Source organism: Rhinoderma darwinii, chromosome 7, assembly GCF_050947455.1.
Source record: "Rhinoderma darwinii isolate aRhiDar2 chromosome 7, aRhiDar2.hap1, whole genome shotgun sequence".
NCBI lineage: Eukaryota > Metazoa > Chordata > Amphibia > Anura > Rhinodermatidae > Rhinoderma > Rhinoderma darwinii.
In genome coordinates, this window is record NC_134693.1 from 143,215,089 (window position 1) to 143,238,406 (window position 23,318).

The 23,318-nt window shown below is 47.4% G+C and overlaps 1 protein-coding gene across 1 annotated transcript in view; it reads right to left on the reverse strand.

Annotated features, from left to right (window-relative positions):
• Positions 1-23,318, reverse strand: part of CACNA2D2 (calcium voltage-gated channel auxiliary subunit alpha2delta 2) — a 98,353-nt gene that overhangs the window by 3,517 nt on the left and 71,518 nt on the right. Inside the window, exons 21-36 of the mRNA XM_075832534.1 lie at positions 20,609-20,629; positions 10,820-10,880; positions 10,188-10,285; positions 8,571-8,661; positions 8,103-8,165; positions 7,806-7,909; positions 6,185-6,283; positions 5,880-5,974; positions 5,454-5,504; positions 5,220-5,291; positions 3,186-3,338; positions 2,599-2,651; positions 2,438-2,493; positions 1,787-1,910; positions 1,593-1,702; positions 759-841 (exon numbers count right to left, since the gene is read on the reverse strand). Of these exons, the coding sequence (XP_075688649.1) occupies positions 759-841; positions 1,593-1,702; positions 1,787-1,910; positions 2,438-2,493; positions 2,599-2,651; positions 3,186-3,338; positions 5,220-5,291; positions 5,454-5,504; positions 5,880-5,974; positions 6,185-6,283; positions 7,806-7,909; positions 8,103-8,165; positions 8,571-8,661; positions 10,188-10,285; positions 10,820-10,880; positions 20,609-20,629 (1,334 nt within the window). The remainder of the gene's footprint in view (positions 1-758; positions 842-1,592; positions 1,703-1,786; positions 1,911-2,437; positions 2,494-2,598; positions 2,652-3,185; positions 3,339-5,219; positions 5,292-5,453; positions 5,505-5,879; positions 5,975-6,184; positions 6,284-7,805; positions 7,910-8,102; positions 8,166-8,570; positions 8,662-10,187; positions 10,286-10,819; positions 10,881-20,608; positions 20,630-23,318) is intronic.

Below are 23,318 nucleotides of genomic sequence, written 5' to 3' on the forward strand. Positions count from 1 at the left end.
CAGGTAACATCTACTACATTATCTGTAATCAGAGAGTTATCACTGTTATCTGTGGTGTTACATAGGACTGCAGGTAACATATACTACATTATCTGTACTCAGAGAGTTATCACTGTGTTATCTGTGGTGTTACATAGGACTGCAGGTAACATCTACTACATTATCTGTACTCAGAGAGTTATCACTGTGTTATCTGTGGTGTTACATAGGACTGCAGGTAACATCTACTACATTATCTGTACTCAGAGAGTTATCACTGTTATCTGTGGTGTTACATAGGACTGCAGGTAACATCTACTACATTATCTGTAATCAGAGAGTTATCACTGTGTTATCTGTGGTGTTACATAGGACTGCAGGTAACACTACTACATTATCTGTGATCAGAGAGTTATCACTGTGTTATCTGTGGTGTTACATAGGACTGCAGGTAACATCTACTACATTATCTGTACTCAGAGAGTTATCACTGTTATCTGTGGTGTTACATAGGACTGCAGGTAACATCTACTACATTATCTGTAATCAGAGAGTTATCACTGTGTTATCTGTGGTGTTACATAGGACTGCAGGTAACACTACTACATTATCTGTGATCAGAGAGCTATCACTGTGTTATCTGTGGTGTTACATAGGACTGCAGGGAACATCTACTACATTATCTGCACTCAGGAAAGTAAACAACTGATGTAGCCCCAAAGTAGTATGTGACAATTTCCGCTCTGCTACATCAGTATGTAGATAAAATAGACCAGTACCATTGGGTTGTAGTCAAAGCAGACGTGAGGACCTTTGCGATATCGAGGCATCTGAACCAGCTCACACTGCTCCGGACCCTCAGCTGTTACCAGGAGTCAATGGATAATAAGCGCTGCAGTCTGACAGCATGTGAGGGAGCGCAGGGAACACAGAACTGGTGATATAAAACTGCAATCAAGAGAAAGCGCAGCAAGATTCTCAGCGGTATCTGATCCTGGGAAAGCTGGGTGACTCAGGACGGCTCGCTCACAGGTCGTCACTGCCTTTGTGGGGCCGCTCTGGTCCTCTGCACACGACTGTTCCCGTAATCACGGTCTGTAAATACTGGCACGGCCGGCCGCGGACACTCGTTTGCATTTGCGGACCTCACTCCCATTATAACGCATGGGAGCACAGTCCGTAAAATAACAAAACAGGACAGGTCTTTTGCGGAAGGTTTCTACGCCCGGACACCCTCCCCGGAATATACGAGAAGATGTCCGCGGGCCATAGAAATGAACGGGTCCGCAATTACGGATGAAATCTATGGTCGTGTGCACGGGGCCAAAGTGACGCTAAATCATTGTATAATAAGTTCTGCAACTTTCTAAGCAGACTGTGGGGTTCACTTCCTCACCATTTTCAAGACCTCTGCTTGCTGTCAGTGAATATGAGAGGACTATCAGCCTGGAGTCCAGGACAGAGATTTGTGTTGCTGATGTGATTAGCTCACACGGCATCATCTGCACTGACACATATGCAACAAACCCTCAGCTGTGTGAGAGCAGCGCTTGGGATCGGTCCGCCCTGACCCCCGTTCTACGGACACCCCCATCATCTCCACTGAAGGATACAACGCGTCTCCGCTTGGTCCAGCTTCATGGAGTCGCACTGACTGCAGATCATCGTCTCGGCCACCACGAAGAGGAGGTTTGTGTTTGAAAGTCTCTGAGCGTGGAAATACCTGTCAGAGGAGAGAACCACACGGGGTTAATTAACCGCTAATCTCCCGCCTCCATCCCCTCCCCCGCTACTCCACCTGACTGACCGGGAGCAGGGTCCACAATCAATGACCGCGGAGTAGGTGGCATTGACGTTGCTGAAGTGATACTGCGTCTGCTTCATGATGCAGCTGGCTTCTCGCGGCTCCATGTTTTCAGCCATGATGTCCTCTGTGGAGAGCGGGACAAGCGGGCAGAGCCCGGTCAGTGGGGCAGACAACACGGCCGCTAACCCGCCACACCCCGACAGGACCAGAACCGCTATATAATCTACTCTGAACAATAAGTGAAAACTTATTTTTTTAGTTACATTAAAAAAAATCTCCATGTTGCTACATGGAAACAGTCAGTAAGCAGGTATGAGGAATTCATTTGGTATTCATGTGGTAATGAGCGCAGTTGCCCTGGGTATTCACAGGAACTGTAATTAGAATGCACATAAATTCATGATCCATAAACAGCAGCTTATTGATGGTTCCCGGGTAGCAGAGATTTCCACTGTACACAAAATGGAAAGGCTGAAAGATGCCGGGGGCTCCATCCGGGGACTACAGAGCAGCCAATGTTCACCTGAAAATCCCCTCACTCAATCTAGAGGCTGACCCTCACCCTCACCCCCCATAATCCCACCACTCTACTCTGCCTTACTAATCAGGAAAGGATTTAGTCGCTGACTAGGAGATCTCCTCGGCTCTTACCTGCGTGCATCCAGCTGGTGTACATCAGACTGACGAACAGATGCTGCAATAACGACCTGTAGAGAGTCAATTATAAGCTGGTGATTATACACCGGGGAGAGCGAAGGTGAAGCCTGCAGGAAACAAAGTGTCGCAGACCATCGCACCCACATTATACTCACCAGGCGGCAGCGGAGGACAACCAGGCCAGGTTCAGGATGTCAGCGATTGTCGGCTGAAGAAGAAGAGGGAAATATAAAGCCCAGCTCCACCTCACACTGGAGAAACCTCAACAGTGTAAAACCTTTGTTTTATCCTCTAGTCACATCCAGAGCTGCAGTAAAAAAATTTTTTATCCTCCAGTTACACCCAGAGCTGCAGTCACAATTGTCTTATCCTCCATTCACACCCAAAGCTGCAGTCACATTATGTCTTAACCTCCAGTCACAATTATACTGTTGTATTGTCTTATCCTCCATTCACACCCAGAGCTGCAGTCACATGGTCTTATCCTCCAGTCACCTCCACAGCTGCAGTGACAAATACACCCCTGTATGGTGCTAACAGAAATGCTGCGAGATAAGAAGACAGAGTTAATATGAACCAAGAAAAATTCTGGATACAGCTCTGGATGTGGCTGGAGTATAGAATACTAGTTCCTACACCTGACCTCGGCAGACTCCAACTATCCCTGGGGTGTAAACTCTTGCAGCCACTTAGGTCTTCACCCCTGAGCAGCCGCTTGGACCGATGATTTCTGAGAACTTACCACAAAGATACCTCTGGGGCCGGCGCCCCTGTTGCTCTCGGTTTTGGGGGCGCACAAAGACTGGTAATCGTAGGACTCCTTCCTGGTGAAGAACGAGCCGTTATACAGCGCAGACATGAGGTTGGGGTCCACCTCACTGAAGAACTTCCCGACCTATGATAAACACGGGGTTAATGACAGGGGGCAGTAGATGAATGAGGGGTCCACAGTGGCTTCTCTACAACCGTCTTTACATTTTTGTGACTTGAGGTTCCACATGAAACATCCTCAAAATCATTAACCTACAGCCGTGATTTCCCTGCGCTCCGTCATCTGCTCAAAAGACATCAATTCCTCCAGATTTCATGCGACAATTACACACAAACGCTCCATGAAAGGGCAATTAACCTCAGTAACGACGCAGATTTATGTATCAGCAGCGGCGCCACAACACAAACCGACGCCGCGCCAATCAGGACGGTTACAAAGCGCAAATGGTGTTTATGTATTTAGTCTGTTTAACGTGCAACTGAAATAACCGACGTGAAGGTAAAACTGCGAAATATACAACGAAGATCCGATCCGTCTAATCTGTTTGTCAGCTGCAACCTACAGTCACTATACATAGATTACTGATCCTCCAGAGCTGCACTCACTATTCTGCTGGTGGAGTCACTGTGTACATACATTACATTACTTATCCTGTACTGATCCTGAGTTACATCCTGTATTATACTCCAGAGCTGCACTCACTATTCTGCTGGTGGAGTCACTGTGTACATACATTACATTACTTATCCTGTACTGATCCTGAGTTACATCCTGTATTATACTCCAGAGCTGCACTCGCTATTCTGCTGGTGGAGTCACTGTGTACATACATTACCTATCCTGTACTGATCCTGAGTTATATCCTGTATTATACTCCAGAGCTGCACTCATTATTCTGCTCGTGGAGTCACTGTGTACATACATTACATTACTTATCCTGTACTGATCCTGAGTTACATCCTGTATTATACTCCAGAGCTGCACTCACTATTCTGCTGGTGCAGTCACTGTATAAATACATTACATTACTTATCCTGTACTGATCCTGAGTTACATCCTGTATTATACTCCAGAGCTGCACTCACTATTCTGCTGGTGGAGTCACTGTGTACATACATTACATTACTTATCCTGTACTGATCCTGAGTTACATCCTGTATTATACCCCAGAGCTGCACTCACTATTCTGCTGGTGGAGTCACTGTGTACATACATTACATTACTTATCCTGTACTGATCCTGAGTTACATCCTGTATTATACTCCAGAGCTGCACTCACTATTCTGCTGGTGGAGTCACTGTGTACATACATTACATTACTTATCCTGTACTGATCCTGAGTTACATCCTGTATTATACTCCAGAGCTGCACTCACTATTCTGCTGGTGGAGTCACTGTGTACATACATTACATTACTTATCCTGTACTGATCCTGAGTTACATCCTGTATTATACTCCAGAGCTGCACTCACTATTCTGCTGGGGGAGTCACTGTGTACATACATACATTACTTATCCTGTACTGATCCTGAGTTACATCCTGTGTTATACTCCAGAACTGCACTCACTATTCTGCTGGTGGAGTCACTGTGTACATACATTACTTATCCTGTACTGATCCTGAGTTATATCCTGTATTATACTCCAGAACTGCACTCACTATTCTGCTGGTGGAGTCACTGTGTACATACATTACATTCCTTATCCTGTACTGATCCTGAGTTATATCCTGTATTATACTCCAGAGCTGCACTCACTATTCTGCTGGTGGAGTCACTGTGTACATACATTACATTACTTATCCTGTACTGATCCTGAGTTACATCCTGTATTATACTCCAGAGCTGCACTCACTATTCTGCTGGTGGAGTCACTGTGTACATACATTACATTACTTATCCTGTACTGATCCTGAGTTATATCCTGTATTATACTCCAGAGCTGCACTCACTATTCTGCTGGTGGAGTCACTGTGTGGAATTCAGAGAAGGTATTTTCATTACCTGAGACCAGTGATCCTGCTGGTTGGACATGACAAGAAATCCACCATCATCAATGAGAACGCATAACAGGTCCTGCAGAGAACAAATACAACAGTCATGGGATGGGACTGTCTACAGAGAGGGCAGGTCTGCTGGTAGAGGGTGCCATATTGATAAATAACTGGGGTGCTGGGTGTAATGATGGGATTTGATCTAATGTTATGGGTGCATCTTACTGGGGCAGACGCCACTTACCTCACTGTTGATGTCACAGTCCATCTCACAGCTGCTGAAAGGACTGCATTGCTGGGGACAGGAGGAGAAGCGTCAGTGGTTATGTCTATAAGGACCTTGTCTGGACAGTATAGAACATACAGAGAACTGTACGGGATCTACAACAGAATCATGTAACCTCCTGGAGATGATGGATATACGAAGCAGCGCTCTGGACTCAAACCAGAGCGGCCGCTCACACGTTACATCAGGGAAGGATCCAATGCCCAACCATAGAGAAGAGGACAATACACAGTCCTGAAGAATGCGGCTGCTTTATTATCAGTCGTGAGGAAACATCACGGGGACTTGTGCGGAATAAAGCAGCTTCACTTTCCATCACTGGAGACTGTGCCGTCACCGTTTCTGTTTGCCATGGATCAGGGAATGGTGGAGGCGCGGGCTCACCTTGCGTGGTCCTTGTGGGTTGGTTTCCGAATGGTTACTGGCCAGAACTTTGAACTTTTCCACCCAAGCCTCAAGGTCCAACTTTACTCCGACAACTGGAGGATGAGAAAGGAGGATGAGAAAGGAGGATGAGGAATCTCACTGGAGGGTCATCAGCCATCAATCCCAATAAACTGCATCAGTAAATAAATGTACCCAAAGGTCGAGCACCCGGAATCAGAGAGATCACATATGACCCACATGTACGGACCGACCTCAAACAGGCTGCACACAGCGCCCCCCATAGTCCCAGACACTTAAATCACCTGCAGGTTTAAGTTTCCTGCCGTCAATCTCTAGGTCCACAGCGGTGCTCACCAGAATCCCCACCGTGTTATTCTCCAAATCTGATGGTCGATAACCAGCTGACAAGAAACACAGGGAATTACTTCTTCCTTTTTTTCACCCTCCTCCCACACTACATATTCCTTCCTTCTGTCCTCACCCTCATCTATCACTACATATTCCTTCTTCGCCTCCCATCTTTCTCACCCTCATTCCTCTTGTCCTCTCCTCCTGTGTTCCTCATCCTTCACTTATATATTCCTATCTTCTTTCCGCAGCTCCCTCACCCCCATCCCTCACTCCTATCCTAAGCTCCCATGTTCCTCACCCCCATCCCTCACTCCTTCTTCTTGTCCTCAGCTCCCATGTTCCTCACCCCCATCCCTCACTCCTTCTATCCTCAGCTCCCATGTTCCTCACCCCCATCCCTCACTCCTTCTATCCTCAGCTCCCATATTCCTCACCCCCATCCCTCACTCCTATCCTAAGCTCCCATGTTCCTCACCCCCATCCCTCACTCCTTCTTCTTGTCCTCAGCTCCCATGTTCCTCACCCCCATCCCTCACTCCTTCTATCCTCAGCTCCCATGTTCCTCACCCCCATCCCTCACTCCTTCTATCCTCAGCTCCCATGTTCCTCACCCCCATCCCTCACTCCTTCTATCCTCAGCTCCCATGTTCCTCACCCCCATCCCTCACTCCTTCTATCCTCAGCTCCCATGTTCCTCACCCCCATCCCTCACTCCTTCTATCCTCAGCTCCCATGTTCCTCACCCCCATCCCTCACTCCTTCTATCCTCAGCTCCCATGTTCCTCACCCCCATCCCTCACTCCTTCTATCCTCAGCTCCCATGTTCCTCACCCCCATCCCTCACTCCTTCTATCCTCAGCTCCCATGTTCCTCACCCCCATCCCTCACTCCTTCTATCCTCAGCTCCCATGTTCCTCACCCCCATCCCTCACTCCTTCTATCCTCAGCTCCCATGTTCCTCACCCCCATCCCTCACTCCTTCTATCCTCAGCTCACATCCCTCACTCCTTCTTCTTGTCCTCAGCTCCCATGTTCCTCACCCCCATCCCTCACTCCTTCTATCCTCAGCTCACATCCCTCACTCCTTCTTCTTGTCCTCAGCTCCCATGTTCCTCACCCCCATCCCTCACTCTTTCTATCCTCAGCTCCCATCCCTCACTCCTTCTATCCTCAGCTCCCATGTTCCTCACCCCCATCCCTCACTCCTATCCTCAGCTCCCATGTTCCTCACCCCCATCCCTCACTCCTTCTATCCTCAGCTCCCATGTTCCTCACCCCCATCCCTCACTCCTATCCTCAGCTCCCATGTTCCTCACCCCCATCCCTCACTCCTTCTATCCTCAGCTCTCATGTTCCTCACCCCCATCCCTCACTCCTTCTTCTTGTCCTCAGCTCCCATGTTCCTCACCCCCATCTTTCACTTTCCTGTTCCTTACTTTGGTCTTTACCTCACATGCGCCTCTCTGTCATCCCTCAACTTCATTGTCATTACAATCATCCTCATCTACCAAGATCCTGCATACTTATCTTCTCCTCCTGTGTTCTTCACCTCCACTAATGGACATAACTTACATTCTCTATAGGGTGCTCGGAATATATAGCCCTTGTTGTCCAGACTTCTTCTGTAAAACGTGGAATTATGAGGTTCCATGTCCTCTGTCCAGTCATCTGCGGCCCTGAAAACAGAAAGAAGACTTTGAGAAAACAGAGATGGTGCAGACACTTTGAACCCATGGCCAGCTGACATTCATGCTGCATGAACCCCTCAGGGTGCAGACCTCCAAGAGTAAATATCGTCTGCCGTGGAGTTCAGAGTTCTACGTTTTACAATTGAATATTTGCAGAAATGTTCTAGACTGGGCCACTCACTTGTTGGGGAACACTCGGGTTATGCCTCCATCTGTAGCAGAAAAGACGGCGAGGAGCCCGTACCTGTGATGAGGAGAACTAGTTATGTAGAGAACAGGAGGCGTCATCGTGTCCGTCACCAAAGTGGTCTCTGTACTAGTCATAGCTGTAAATCGTCAACTAATGGGATGTGTGATCATGGCGGGAAGTAAAGCTGCGAGGAGCACTTTAAGAAGTGCCACATAGTCCTAGCATGAAGACTATGCTGAGTGGATGACCCTTGTTATGTGGGGGGTGGGGGTCACATATTTATGCCATATTTATCTGGTCACTTCTTGATGTGGTGTGATCCTAAAGATCCATCATCAATGAACACGAGTCCTCCCGATAGAACTTCTATTTATGACTGGGTGGGACTACTCTTTATGGTGTTTCCATGAAGTCAAAGCCATTGCATTGTGGGTAACACCAGACATTGCGTTTCCTCACGTGAGAAGGTCCTTGTCTCTCCAGACACGGTCAGCCAGATCCCGCGTGATGCCCGTATCTAGGATTAGGTTATGCAGGAGAAAGCTGTCACCTGATGAGAAGAGGACAACAATGTCATCTCTCCCCTTTCCTAACCACATCAGCCATTACCATCCACATCAGCCATTACCATCCACATCAGCCATTACCATCATCCACCAGATAAGCCATTACCATCCACATCAGCCTCCACCATCATCCACATCAGCCATTACCATCCAAATCAGCCATTACCACCGTCATCCACCAGATCAGCCATTACCACCATCATCCACCAGATCAGCCATTACCACCATCATCCACCAGATCGACCATTACCACCATCATCCACCAGATCAGACATTACCACCATCATCCACCAGATCAGCCATTACCACCATCATCCACCAGATCTGCCATTACCATCCACATCAGCCATTACCATCCACATCAGCCATTACCATCCACATCAGCCATTACCACCATCATTCACCAGATCAGCCATTACCACCATCATCCACCAGATCTGCCATTACCATCCACATCAGCCATTACCATCCACATCAGCCATTACCATCCACATCAGCCATTACCACCATCATTCACCAGATCAGCCATTACCACCATCATCCACCAGATCAGCCATTACCATCCACATCAGCCATTACCATCCACATCAGCCATTACCATCCACATCAGCCATTACCATCCACATCAGCCATTACCATCATCATCCACCAGATAAGCCATTACCATCCACATCAGCCTCCACCATCATCCACATCAGCCATTACCATCCAAATCAGCCATTACCACCATCATCCACCAGATCAGCCATTACCATCATCATCCACCAGATCAGCCATTACCATCCACATCAGCCATTGCCATCCACATCAGCCATTACCATCCACATCAGCCATTACCATCCACATCAGCCATTACCATCCACATCAGCCATTACCATCATCATCAGCCATTACCATCATCATCAGCCATTACCATCCACATCAGCCATTACCATCATCATCAGCCATTACCATCATCATCCACCAGATCAGCCATTACCATCCACATCAGCCATTACATCCACATCAGCCATTACCATCCACATCAGCCATTACCATCCACATCAGCCATTACATCCACATCAGCCATTACATCCACATCAGCCATTACCATCCACATCAGCCATTACCATCCACATCAGCCATTACCATCATCATCCACCAGATCAGCCATTACCATCCACATCAGCCTCCACCATCATCCACATCAGCCATTACCATCCACATCAGCCATTACCACAATCATCCACCAGATCAGCCATTACCACCATCATCCACCAGATCGGCCATTACCACCATCATCCACCAGATCAGACATTACCACCATCATCTACCAGATCAGCCATTACCCCCATCATCCACCGGATCAGCCATTACCCCCATCATCCACCGGATCAGCCATTACCACCATCATCCACCGGATCAGCCATTACCCCATCATCCACTGGATCAGCCATTACCCCCATTATCCACCGGATCAGCCATTACCCCCATCATCCACCACATCACTCTGTTCATCTACGGTACTTACACTGCTTGGAGTCTGGTGTCACTTTCTCCATGAGTGAAATGAAATTCAACAAGAACTCTGTGTTGTTTTCGGACTGTTCCAGGTCCTGGCAGTATTGTCTGTGAGGCGCCGGCGGGAGGTGGAGAGGAGGAGGAAGCCGAACGTCAGACAGGAACATGCAAAATATGGAGAAGACAGAATAATAAGACATCAAGTGGGAACCGAGGAGAGAAGATCAGAGACTGAGTGAAGAATAAGGGTCACGGGGACAGATTCCTACAGGTTCCGGCATCTTTGTGATGAACTTTCATGGCAGAATAAGTGGCACCCAATAAAAAGATCCCCAGAAATGCCAATCAAGGGGCAGAAAAGCTAGCCCCCACCTCCCTGACGGATGCAGGTGAATAAGTCATGTGATCTATCCCAGCTCTACTGATTGGCTCACAGAGGGAACAGGACTCTACCTATTTCTAAGGAGTCCTGTGGGTGGGGCTTTAGTTCCCTTATTAGCATTTTGAGGGATAGTAGCGTGGCCTTTATTTATTGGGAGCAGAATTGGTGACAGGTTCTCTTAAAGGTAAAAAAAGAGCCAAATAGACGGGGTACAGGGATGAAGTGGAAGGAGAAGAGATGCACTACGACCGTTACGTTACCTTGGAGCCAAGAACACCCGGCCCTCAGACTCAAAGGTGTTCGGCATCAGGGACTCAAAATCTGTAACAGATAAAAAGAATTATCCAGCAAGTGAGAGGATTGATGCGTCCACGCTGTCCACATAGGGGGATCACACCCTGTGTGGGGTCTTACGAAGGGGAGAGACGCTCCTATAATGGGTGGTATGTAGGGGAACCCTCGCTCTGTGTGGTTGGCACCAGGATGTATGGAAGGAACGTGATATGGCCGCGAGGTCAAGTAAACAACCTTTGGGTTAAACAATGGAAGTCAATGAAGTGGAAAGAAGATAAGGAGGAAGAATCGCCCAAGTGTTTCACATGAGGAATGAGCTGAACGTTTCTATGAGGTGTCGTAAGCAACCTGGGGCTCCCTGACTGAGTCTGTAAGGCATGCTGGGACTTGTAGTGTGACAGCTGGAAGGTTACGAAGTGATGGGGTGTTGGTGTGTATGTGGGATGACGACCCTCTGTATCTCTGAAGTGGGAAGGAGCTCAACCCCTTGTGCTTCTTGAAGCGCCACCAAACCTAGTGCTAAATGTGCAGCCTACTTAATGACTGGGCACTGGACAGCGCCACCCGATGTCCATCGCTGGAAATACAGGCTAAGGCCCCATGAACACGACGGTACAGGTTTTAATGTCCGCAAATACGGATCCGACAGCTACAGATACACATCCGTAGCCGTCCGCAATTACAGAAGCACCCTAAGACTTCTATGGGCGAGTCCGTGCCAAGAATAGGACATGTTCTATAATTTATGGATCATTTCTACGGCCTGGACACACATCCGTAAATATACGGAAAGGTGTCCGTGGTCTATAGAAATGGGTCCGCAATTTTATCCGTAATTACGGATTAAAATAACGGTCGTGTGCATGGGGCCTAAGCCAAGGAGAGGACCCAGAACCTGTCGACGTCACTTGTCCCTTATTCTGCACCATTGTTTGGTTTCCACCATATTGAGCAATATTCTGCAGGCGACTCACAGCGCACAATGCAACTGGCTCCGATTTCTTTGGCCCTGGGTGCTCGTCACCGAGTCACTGTGTAATTCATTTTCACGAGGGCCAGGTCCTGGGTGTAATTACAGGAGACGTCTCTTCTTGAGGTCACAATCTCCTGCTGCGGTTATTCCCTATTGTGAAAGTTTCTGATGTCCCAGGAATGAGCAAAGCTCAGCACAAAAATATCTTATTTCTAAGGACGCATCTGTCACGTGACCTTTACACAGGACGATTATCGGGCAGATCATTAGTTCCTATAACGCTCGTTGCTGATAATTGTCCGGTGTAAACAGATCAGCGATCACCAGATGAACGAGCAAACGCCGGATCATCTGCCGGTTGTATCGTCTTGGTGTGTAAACAGGGGGACACGCTGCCGACATGATGATAACGTATGGGGACGCGGGATCGGAGTAACGACCGCTCCTCCCCATCCATAGCTCCGTGTGACAGGGACAAACGAGCGCCGATCAATAAAATCTCGCTGATCGGCGCTCGCTGCACCGGCCTTACACCTGTGCTGTACTACACCACTAATTCTAAAACAACCTGCAAAATACTGGTGGAGCAGAGCCGAACGCTGCACAAGGTCTGACTTTACGATTTGTCTGGAGAATGTCACCTGCAGGGGTGTAGAAGCGAGGGGCCCCATAGCAAAGCTTCTCCTTCATGTCCCTATCCATAACCCTTGGGTCCCTAGGGATTCCATCCTCATGTTTGCTATCAAATCAGTTCCTGGAGAGAAGAGTCCTACGAGGTTCTCCTCACCCAATACTAAAGACCCCTCTTTCCAAGGACAACAGAGCAGCCACGGACCACAGAGCAGCCACGGACCACAGAGCAGCCACGGACCACAGAGCAGCCACGGATCACAGAGCAGCCACGTCCTCTGCCTCACATGCGATCCCCATCGTCCTCCAGGGTTGCTGCGTTAGTCTTGTGTATTCAGAGCGGCTGCCTTGTGTTTTATCTACATTTACTGTTCCTTCTCACCGGTGTCTTAGATCAGGGGTCCTCGGGAGATTCCACTCATCATCTCAAAGTATTGGTTGAATTAAATTAAAGCAAAAAAGGATTTAGCTGAATGATGTAAATGTGTTGATAACGGAGTGTAACAGGTGAAAAGAGGAGGTCCTGTTTAAGCAAATGAATGTTATTTTTTTTGCATAATTAAAAGTTATAGTTTTCCAATTTACTTTCTGTATTAATTCCTTACAGTTTTCAAGATCTCTGCTTGCTGTTAATCAGAAACATTCATTGTTTACTTCCAGTGGATATAATTCTGCTGATGGTCATGTGATGGTCACACAGGTGCTAGAATCAGTACAGGGTCAGGTAATGGGACACACAGGTGCTGGAATCAGTAGTACATGGTCAGGTGATGGACACACAGGTGCTGGAATCGGTACAGGGTCAGGTGATGGGACACACAGGTGCTGGAATCAGTAGTACATGGTCAGGTGATGGACACACAGGTGCTGGAATCGGTACAGGGTCAGGTAATGGACACACAGGTGCTGGAATCAGTACAGGGTCAGGTAATGGGACACACAGGTGCTGGAATCAGTAGTACATGGTCAGGTGATGGACACACAGGTGCTGGAATCGGTACAGGGTCAGGTGATGGGACACACAGGTGCTGGAATCAGTAGTACATGGTCAGGTGATGGACACACAGGTGCTGGAATCGGTACAGGGTCAGGTGATGGACACACAGGTGCTGGAATCGGTACAGGGTCAGGTGATGGACACACAGGTGCTGGAATCGGTACAGGGTCAGGTGATGGACACACAGGTGCTGGAATAGGTACAGGGTCAGGTGATGGACACACAGGTGCTGGAATAGGTACAGGGTCAGGTAATGGGACACACAGGTGCTAGTATCGGTACATGGTCAGGTGATGGACACACAGGTGCTGGAATCGGTACAGGGTCAGGTGATGGACACACAGGTGCTGGAATCGGTACAGGGTCAGGTGATGGACACACAGGTGCTGGAATCGGTACAGGGTCAGGTAATGGGACACACAGGTGCTGGAATCGGTACAGGGTCAGGTGATGGACACAGGTGCTGGAATCAGTACAGGGTCAGGTAATGGGACACACGGGTGCTGGAATCAGTACAGGGTCAGGTAATGGGACACACGGGTGCTGGAATCAGTACAGGGTCAGGTAATGGGACACACAGGTGCTGGAATCAGTACATGGTCAGGTGATGGACACACAGTTGCTGGAATCGGTACAGGGTCAGGTGATGGACACACAGGTGCTGGAATCGGTACAGGGTCAGGTGATGGACACACAGGTGCTGGAATCGGTACAGGGTCAGGTGATGGACACACAGGTGCTGGAATCGGTACAGGGTCAGGTGATGGACACACAGGTGCTGGAATCGGTACAGGGTCAGGTGATGGACACACAGGTGCTGGGATCGGTACAGGGTCAGGTGATGGACACACAGGTGCTGGGATCGTTAGAAGACACTGCTGATACACATACCGTAACTGTAACGAGCCATGCACCTGTGCGTCCATCTCCTGACCATGGACAGAATTTTATCCACTGGAAGTAAACAATAAAGATTCCTATTGAATGATTGCAAGCAGAGATCTTGAAAACCGTAAGGAATTAATACAGAAAGTACATTTTAAAACCGTATAAAATAATTATACAAAAAGTAACATGAATTTGCTGAAAGTGGACGACCCCCTCTAAGTTCAATGTGTGGGTTGCCTTCTCTATTCTACATAGATTGCAGCGTCTATATGATATATATTATATATAAACACGCATACATATATATATATATACACACACACACACACAGAACTGTGCAAACGTTTTAGGTGGTTGTGGAAAAATTAAGTAAGAATGCCTTAAAAATAGAAATGTTAATATTTTTTTTTTCATCAATTGACAAAATGCAAAGTGAATGAACAGAAGAGAAATTAAATTTAAAAAATCAATATTTGGTGTGACCCCCCCCCCCCCTTTGTCTTCAGAACAGCATCACTTCTTCTAGGTATTTGCACAGATTCCTGGATTTTGTAGGATTATAGTCAGGTGTAGGATTAACCAATTCTACCAAACAGGTGATAACGATCATTATATTCATATGTAGGTTGTAAGACATTCATTAACTGTAATAGAAACAGCTGTGTAGAGGATTAAAACTGGGAGGCAACAGCCAAACTCTGCTACAAAGGTGATGGTGTAGAAGGCAATTTCATGTCACAGCTCCACCATGACTGAGCACAGCAACAAGACACAAGGTAGATATACTGCATCAGCAAGGTCTCTCCCAGGCAAAGATATCACAGCAGACAGGGGGGGGGGGGGGGTTCCAAGATGTTCTGTTCAAGCTTTTTTGAGGAAGCACAAAGAAACGGGCAACATTGAGGATCATAGACGCAGTGGTCAGCCAAGGAAACATTGCAGCAGATCATAAAAACACATCATTCTTACTTCCCTTCTAGATCAGAAGATTTCCAGCAGTGCCATCAGCTCAGAACTGGCAGAAACCAGTGGAACCCCGGGACACCCATCTACTGTGCGGAGAAGTCTGGCCAGGAGTGGTCTTCATGGAAGAATTGCGGCCAAAAAGCCAAACCTTCCACGTGGAAACAAGACCAAGCGACACAACTATGCACCAAAACACAGGAACTGGGGGGCAGAAAAATGGCAGCAGGTGCTCTGGACGGATGAGTAAAATGTGAAATATTTGGTGTAACAGATGGCGGAAGTTTGTTCTCCGAAGGGCAGGAGAGGGACAATAATGAGGGTCTGCAGGCAGCAGTGAAGATGGTGGAGGGTCCTGGAGAGCGGTAAAATAATGAGGGTCTGCAGGCAGCAGTGAAGATGGTGGAGGGTCCTGGAGAGCGGTAAAATAATGAGGGTCTGCAGGCAGCAGTGAAGATGGTGGAGGCTCCTGGAGAGCGGTACAATAATGAGGGTCTACAGGCAGCAGTGAAGATGGTGGAGGGTCCTGGAGAGCGGTAAAATAATGAGGGTCTGCAGGCAGCAGTGAAGCATGGTGGAGGGTCCTGGAGAGCGGAACAATAATGAGGGTCTGCAGGCAGTAGTGAAGATGGTGGAGAGTCCTGGAGAGCGGGACAATAATGAGGGAATGCAGGCAGCAGTGAAGATGGTGGAGGCTCCTGGAGAGCGGTACAATAATGAGGGTCTGCAGGCAGCAGTGAAGCATGGTGGAGGCTCCTGGAGAGCGGTACAATAATGAGGGTCTACAGGCAGCAGTGAAGATGGTGGAGGGTCCTGGAGAGTGGTATAATGAGGGTCTGCAGGCAGTAGTGAAGATGGTGGAGGGTCCTGGAGAGTGGTATAATGAGGGTGTGCAGGCAGCAGTGAAGCATGGTGGAGGGTCCTGGAGAGCGGTACAATAATGAGGGTCTGCAGGCAGCAGTGAAGCATGGTGGAGGGTCCTGGAGAGCGGTACAATAATGAGGGTCTGCAGGTAGCAGTAAAGATGGTGGAGGGTCCTGGAGAGCGGTACAATAATGAGGGTCTGCAGGCAGCAGTGAAGATGGTGGGGGGTCCTGGAGAGCGGTACAATAATGAGGGTCTGCAGGTAGCAGTGAAGATGGTGGAGGGTCCTGGAGAGCGGTATAATAATGAGGGTCTGCAGGCAGCAGTGAAGATGGTGGAGGGTCCTGGCAAGTTTGGGGGCTGCATTTCGGTAAATGGAGTTTGGGATTTGGTCGGGATTATTGGTGTCCTCAATGCTGAGAAATAAAGGCAGATACTTATCCATCATGTAATACCATCAGGTAGGCGTCTGATTGGCCCCAAATTTATTCTGCAGCAGAACAACAACCCCCAACATCCGGCTCATGTCATTAAGAACTATTTCCAGAGAAAAGAAGAACACACAGTCCTGGAAGTGTTGATGTGGCCCCCAGAGCCCTGATCTCTACGTCTGGGATCACATGAAGAGACAGGAGGACGTGAGGCAGCGACATCCACAGAAGATCTGCACTTAGTTCTCCAAAATGTGGAACAACCTCCCGGCTGAGTTCCTGCAAAAACTGTGCAAGTACCTAGAAGAATTGATGCTGTACTGAAGGCAAAAGGGCGGTCACACCAAATATTGATGCGATTTAAATTTCTCTTCTGTCCATTCACTTGGCATTTTGTTAATTAATAAAGAAAAAACTATTAACACCTCTATTATGAAAGCATTTTTACTTTACAGCATTTCTCCTCAACTGCCTAACAGTTTTGCATAGTATATATATATATATATATATATATATACATACACACACACACACACACACACACACATATATATACACACACACACACACACACACACACACACACACACACACACACACACACACACATATGTATACACACACACACACACACACATATACACACACACACACACACACACATATATATACACACACACACACACACACACACTACATTGCTTATCCTGTATTATACTCCAGAGCTGCACTCACTATTCTAAATTCCTCAGAGCTGATATTTTCCAGCGTTTCCTGCTTGTTTAGTGTCTGCTCAGAGCTTGCTTTGGTGATTTGCATTCTGGAAAGTGTCATAATGATATAGCAGAATAGTGAGTGCAGCTCTGGAGTATAATACAGGATGTAACTCAGGATCAGTACAGGATAAGTAATGTAATGTATGTACACAGTGACTCCACCAGCAGAATAGTGAGTGCAGCTCTGGAGTATAATACAGGATATAAAACAGGATCAGTACAGGATAAGTAATGTATGTACACAGTGACTCCGCCAGCAGAATAGTGAGTGCAGCTCTGGAGTATAATACAGGATGTAACTCAGGATCAGTACAGGATAAGTAATGTAATGTATGTACACAGTGACTCCACCAGCAGAATAGTGAGTGCAGCTCTGGAGTATAATACAGGATGTAACTCAGGATCAGTACAGGATAAGTAATGTAATGTATGTACACAGTGACTCCACCAGCAGAATAGTGAGTGCAGCTCTGGAGTATAATACAGGATATAACTCAGGATCAGTACAGGATAAGTAATGTAATGTATGTACACAGTGACTCCACCAGCAGAATAGTGAGTGCAGCTCTGGAGTATAATACAGGATGTAACTCGGATCAGTACAGGATAAGTAATGTATGTACACAGTGACTCCACCAGCAGAATAGTGAGTGCAGCTCTGGAGTATAATACAGGATGTAACTCAGGATCAGTACAGGATAAGTAATGTAATGTATGTACACAGTGACTCCACCAGCAGAATAGTGAGTGCAGCTCTGGAGTATAATACAGGATGTAACTCAGGATCAGTACAGGATAAGTAATGTAATGTATGTACACAGTGACTCCACCAGCAGAATAGTGAGTGCAGCTCTGGAGTATAATACAGGATGTAACTCAGGATCAGTACAGGATAAGTAATGTAATGTATGTACACAGTGACTCCACCAGCAGAATAGTGAGTGCAGCTCTGGAGTATAATACAGGATGTAACTCAGGATCAGTACAGGATAAGTAATGTAATGTATGTACACAGTGACTCCACCAGCAGAATAGTGAGTGCAGCTCTGGAGTATAATACAGGATATAACTCGGGATCAGTACAGGATAAGTAATGTAATGTATGTACACAGTGACCCCACCAGCAGAATAGTGAGTGCAGCTCTGGAGTATAATACAGGATGTAACTCCGGATCAGTATAGGATAAGTAATGTAATGTATGTACACTGTGACTCCACCAGCAGAATAGTGAGCGCAGCTCTGGAGTATAATACAGGATGTAACTCAGGATCAGTACAGGATAAGTAATGTAATGTATGTACACAGTGACTCCACCAGCAGAATAGTGAGTGCAGCTCTGGAGTATAATACAGAATATAACTCAGGATCAGTACAGGATAAGTAATGTAATGTATGTACACAGTGACTCCACCAGCAGAATAGTGAGTTCAGCTCTGGAGTATAATACAGGATGTCACTCAGGATCAGTACAGGATAAGTAATGTAATGTATGTACACAGTGACTCCACCAGCAGAATAGTGAGTGCAGCTCTGGAGTATAATACAGGATGTAACTCAGGATCAGTACAGGATAAGTAATGTAATGTATGTACACAGTGACTCCACCAGCAGAATATTGGTTGTAGATTTTGGTGTACGTGCTCCTGTATGTCATAGGTATGAAGACAACTTACCTCTATAAGATTTTGGTAGTCATAGTTTCAGCAGTGTGTGCTACATTCATTGTGTGCTGGCATGTGTGTGCATACAGGAAAGACAGAGCGCTCTTTACTAAGCTGGTAGGTGGCCGGTTCCCTTGGATCTTAATAAGTGCCCATTAAACATGCATTAGGTACTTGGGTGCTAAGTTCTACTGGACCATTCGGGGAGCACAGAAATATTGTATTCAGGCACCTACAAAGCCACACTGAGATACCCAGCAAGTCAGTCCAAGCATACGAGCCAGCCAGACAGGAGGCACAGTGCATTGTGGGGGACTGGGGGCACTCTCATAGACGCCGGCATCACTGGTACGTCATGTCCATGGTAACTGGTTCAAATTGGAAACAAGGATTTTTCATTGTCTCCGATGCAAATAGAAGATTTATTTTTACTATTAGTTTTTTCTTCCTTTTCGATATGATGTTGCCGCAAATTTACCACCCACAATGCACTGGGGTGCGCAGCTGTGGGGTGGCCTGGAAACACGCAACTGGTTGGACTGTTACCTTCTAATAGAGGTCAGGGTGGGGGAAGGGCAAGCGATGACGGGAGTGGGGGGGGGGGTAGAGCGAGATTACAGAACGCTACCATCGTTTTATCAGCATTGCCAATACAGGATCACCGGGAGTCAGGCAGAAGCTGCAGGGGTCAGTGCTGGTCCGGACAAACTCATCCTCTCAAACCAAGTACAAAGTGACTAAATGAAGACCCCCACCCCCCAAATCCATATATATCCAATGATCCCTTGTCTGGTCTTCCCCTCACTCAGCACGGCCCCCTCCCAGCTTGTGCTGAAAAAAAGAAGTGGGGAGGAGTGAGAGGTGTACGAGGAACGGGGAGGCGGGTGTTACCAAAACTAATACCCATTCATGAGAACTAGATGACGGCCACAACTCCATCGCAAGTGGCCGGAGAGGCAGCAAGGCAGATGAGGGGTGAAGTGGACGGAGACAACCGGTGGGGATGGGTCATAAGACAACTGTGTGGATAGAAGGGGGGACGACTAAAGGAAACAGGTGGGAACTTACAAGGAGACAGGAGGGCGACAGACAGGAGGACGATGGGGGAACAAGAAAAGAAAAGGGGCAGGAGACATCTGGAGATAGAGGAGGTCAGAAAGGGTTGACCATTACTTGCCTGATTTAACCCCTTAATCACCATAGCAAGATTGGGCCTAGAAACCAGCTGCCGCCATGTGCGCACGCATTCTCTATATATATATTGTCATAAATATATATATACGTAGCTGCTGCTGGCTCCACATGGCGCTGATTATCACTGAGGGGATCAGAGAAGGCAGTAATATAAGGAGGACGGATGCAGGAGAGGAGGAGGGATGGACGAGGTTCCCACTTCATCCCACGTGGTGAGATAACACAGGGAGGTCCGGGGGTGACAGGAGGGTACAGACAGGAGGAGGTGTGACAGGTTCTGTGAGGTGGTAGTAGGCATTACGGGCAGGGTGACGGGCAGGCAGGCGGGTGGGTGGTGGGTTGTGGGGCAGGAAGATCTATTGCTGGAATATACTTGCCCTTAGTTTTCTTGTTTGGATCTGTGAAAATCCACCAGAGGCAGAAAAACAACACAAAGAAAAAGAACACAAAAGAAAAAGAAGGAGGAACGGGTGGAAAGGAGGAGGCATTACAAACAATATTTTATTCAAGAGCGGATTGAATAAAAATATTGTATTTCATAATTGTACTGAAACCAAAACAGAAAATAAATCTTGCAAGAAACACCATGAAACATAAGCAGCAAACGAGAAATGGAGAGAAAGAGAAGAGGAAGAGAGAAAAAGCAGGTAAGAAGCGAGAAAGGAAAAGAGAAAGAGGAGGAAGGAGCAGAGAGAAAGAGGAGGAAGAGGAAGGAGCAGAGAGAAAGAGGAGGACGACTAAGGAGCAGAGAGAAAGAGGAGGAAGAGGAAGGAGCAGAGAGAAAGAGGAGGAAGGAGCAGAGAGAAAGAGGAGGAAGGAGCAGAGAGAAAGAGGAGGAAGAGGAAGGAGCAGAGAGAAAGAGGAGGAAGAGGAAGGAGCAGAGAGAAAAAAGAGCAAGAGGAAGGAGCAGAGAGAAAAAAGAGCAAGAGGAAGGAGCAGAGAGAAAGAAGAAGGAGCAGAGAGAAAGAGGAGGAAGAGGAAGGAGCAGAGAGAAAGAGGAGGAAGAGGAAGGAGCAGAGAGAAAGAGGAGGAAGAGGAAGGAGCAGAGAGAAAGAGGAAGGAGCAGAGAGAAAGAGGAGGAAGGAGCAGAGAGGAGGAAGAGGAAGGAGCAGAGAGGAGGAAGAGGAAGGAGCAGAGAGAAAGAGGAGGAAGGAGCAGAGAGAAAGAGGAGGAAGGAGCAGAGAGAAAGAGGAGGAAGGAGCAGAGAGAAAGAGGAGGAAGGAGCAGAGAGAAAGAGGAGGAAGGAGCAGAGAGAAAGAGGAGGAAGGAGCAGAGAGAAAGAGGAGGAAGGAGCAGAGAGAAAGAGGAGGAAGGAGCAGAGAGAAAGAGGAGGAAGGAGCAGAGAGAAAGAGGAGGAAGGAGCAGAGAGAAAGAGGAGGAAGAGGAAGGAGCAGAGAGAAAGAGGAGGAAGAGGAAGGAGCAGAGCGAAAGAGGAGGAAGGAGCAGAGCGAAAGAGGAGGAAGAGGAAGGAACAGAGCGAAAGAGGAGGAAGGAGCAGAGAGAAAGAGGAGGAAGAGGAAGGAGCAGAGAGAAAGAGGAGGAAGGAGCAGAGAGAAAAAAGAGCAAGAGGAAGGAGCAGAGAGAAAGGAGCAGGGAGAAAGAGGAAGGAGCAGAGAGAAAGAAGAAGGAGCAGAGAGAAAGAAGAGCAAGAGTAAGGAGCAGAGAGAAAGAGGAAGGAGCAGAGAGAAAGAGGAAGGAGCAGAGAGAAAGAGGAAGGAGCAGAGAGAAAGAGGAAGGAGCAGAGAGAAAGAGGAGAGAGGAAGGAGCAGAGAGAAAGAGGAAGGAGCAGAGAGAAAGAGGAGAGAGGAAGGAGCAGAGAGAAAGAGGAAGGAGCAGAGAGAAAGAAGGAACAGGAAGGAGCAGAGAGAAAGAGGCGAAAGAAGCAGAGATAGGAAAAGAGAAAGAAGGAACTGGAAGAAAAAGAGCGAAAGAGGAGGAAGAGAAAAAGAGAAAGGAAGAGGAAAAAGCAGATAAGAAGCAAGAAAGGAAAAGAGAAAGAAACAGAGAGAAAGAAGGCAGAGGAAGAAGGAACATAGACAGGAAAAAAAAGAAAGAGGAAGGAGCAGAGGAAGAAGTAAAGAGAAAGAGGAAAGAGCAGAGGAAGAACTAAAGAGAAGAGAGAAAGGAAAAAAGAAAGAGGAAGACGTGAGAGAGAAAATGGAAGGAGCAGAGGAACAAGCAAAGAGGGAGAGGAAAAGAGAGTAGGAAGAGGAAGAAGCAGAGAGGAAGAAAGATGAAGGAGAAGAAAGGAAGAGCAAGAGGAAAGGAAGAAGAAGGATCAGAGAGGACAAGAGAAAGAAGAAGAGAGGAAGACAAGAAAGAGGAAGAGAGAGGATCAGAGAGGAAGAGTAAGGAGCAGAGGAAATAAAATGTAAATGAGAAAAAGGAGGAAGGGGAAGGATAAGAGAGGTAGAGAAAGATTAGGAAAGAAGAGGAAAGGAGGAAGAGAGAAAAAGGAAAAGAGAAGAAAGAGGAGGGAGGAAGAGGAAGGAGCTAAGAGGAAGAGAGAATAGAAGAACAGAGAAAAGAATGAATAAGATGTGTGAGAGAGATAAAGAGACAGTGTAAGATAGTAAGGAAGAGACCATGTCAGTATGAGAGACTGCAGGCAAAAGAGACACTGTGAGAGCGGAAGAGACAGTTTGAGAGAGTAAGAGCCATTGTGAGAGTAAGAATTTATGAACTTATAAAAGAGTGCTGGTGGGTGTGAGAGAGATATAGGGGGGGGGGGTCGAAAGAAAGGAAGAGATAGAGGGGGAAGAGAGAGAGGAAGAGAGAAAGAGAGAGATAGAGGGGGAAGAGACAGAGGAAGAGAGATAGAGGGGGGAAGAAAGAGGAAGAGAGAACGAGAGAGATAGAGGGGGGAAGAGACAGAGGAAGAGAGAGAGAAATAGAGGGGGGGGAAGAGAGATAGAGGGGGTGGAAAAGTCAGAGGAAGAGAGAGAGAGATAGAGGGGGGGAGAGACAGGAAGAGAGAGAGAGATAGAGGGGGGAGAGACAGGAAGAGAGAAAGAGATAGAGGGGGGAAGAAAGAGAGGATGAGAGAGATAGAGGGGGGAGAAAGAGAGGAAGAGAGAAAGAGGGGGG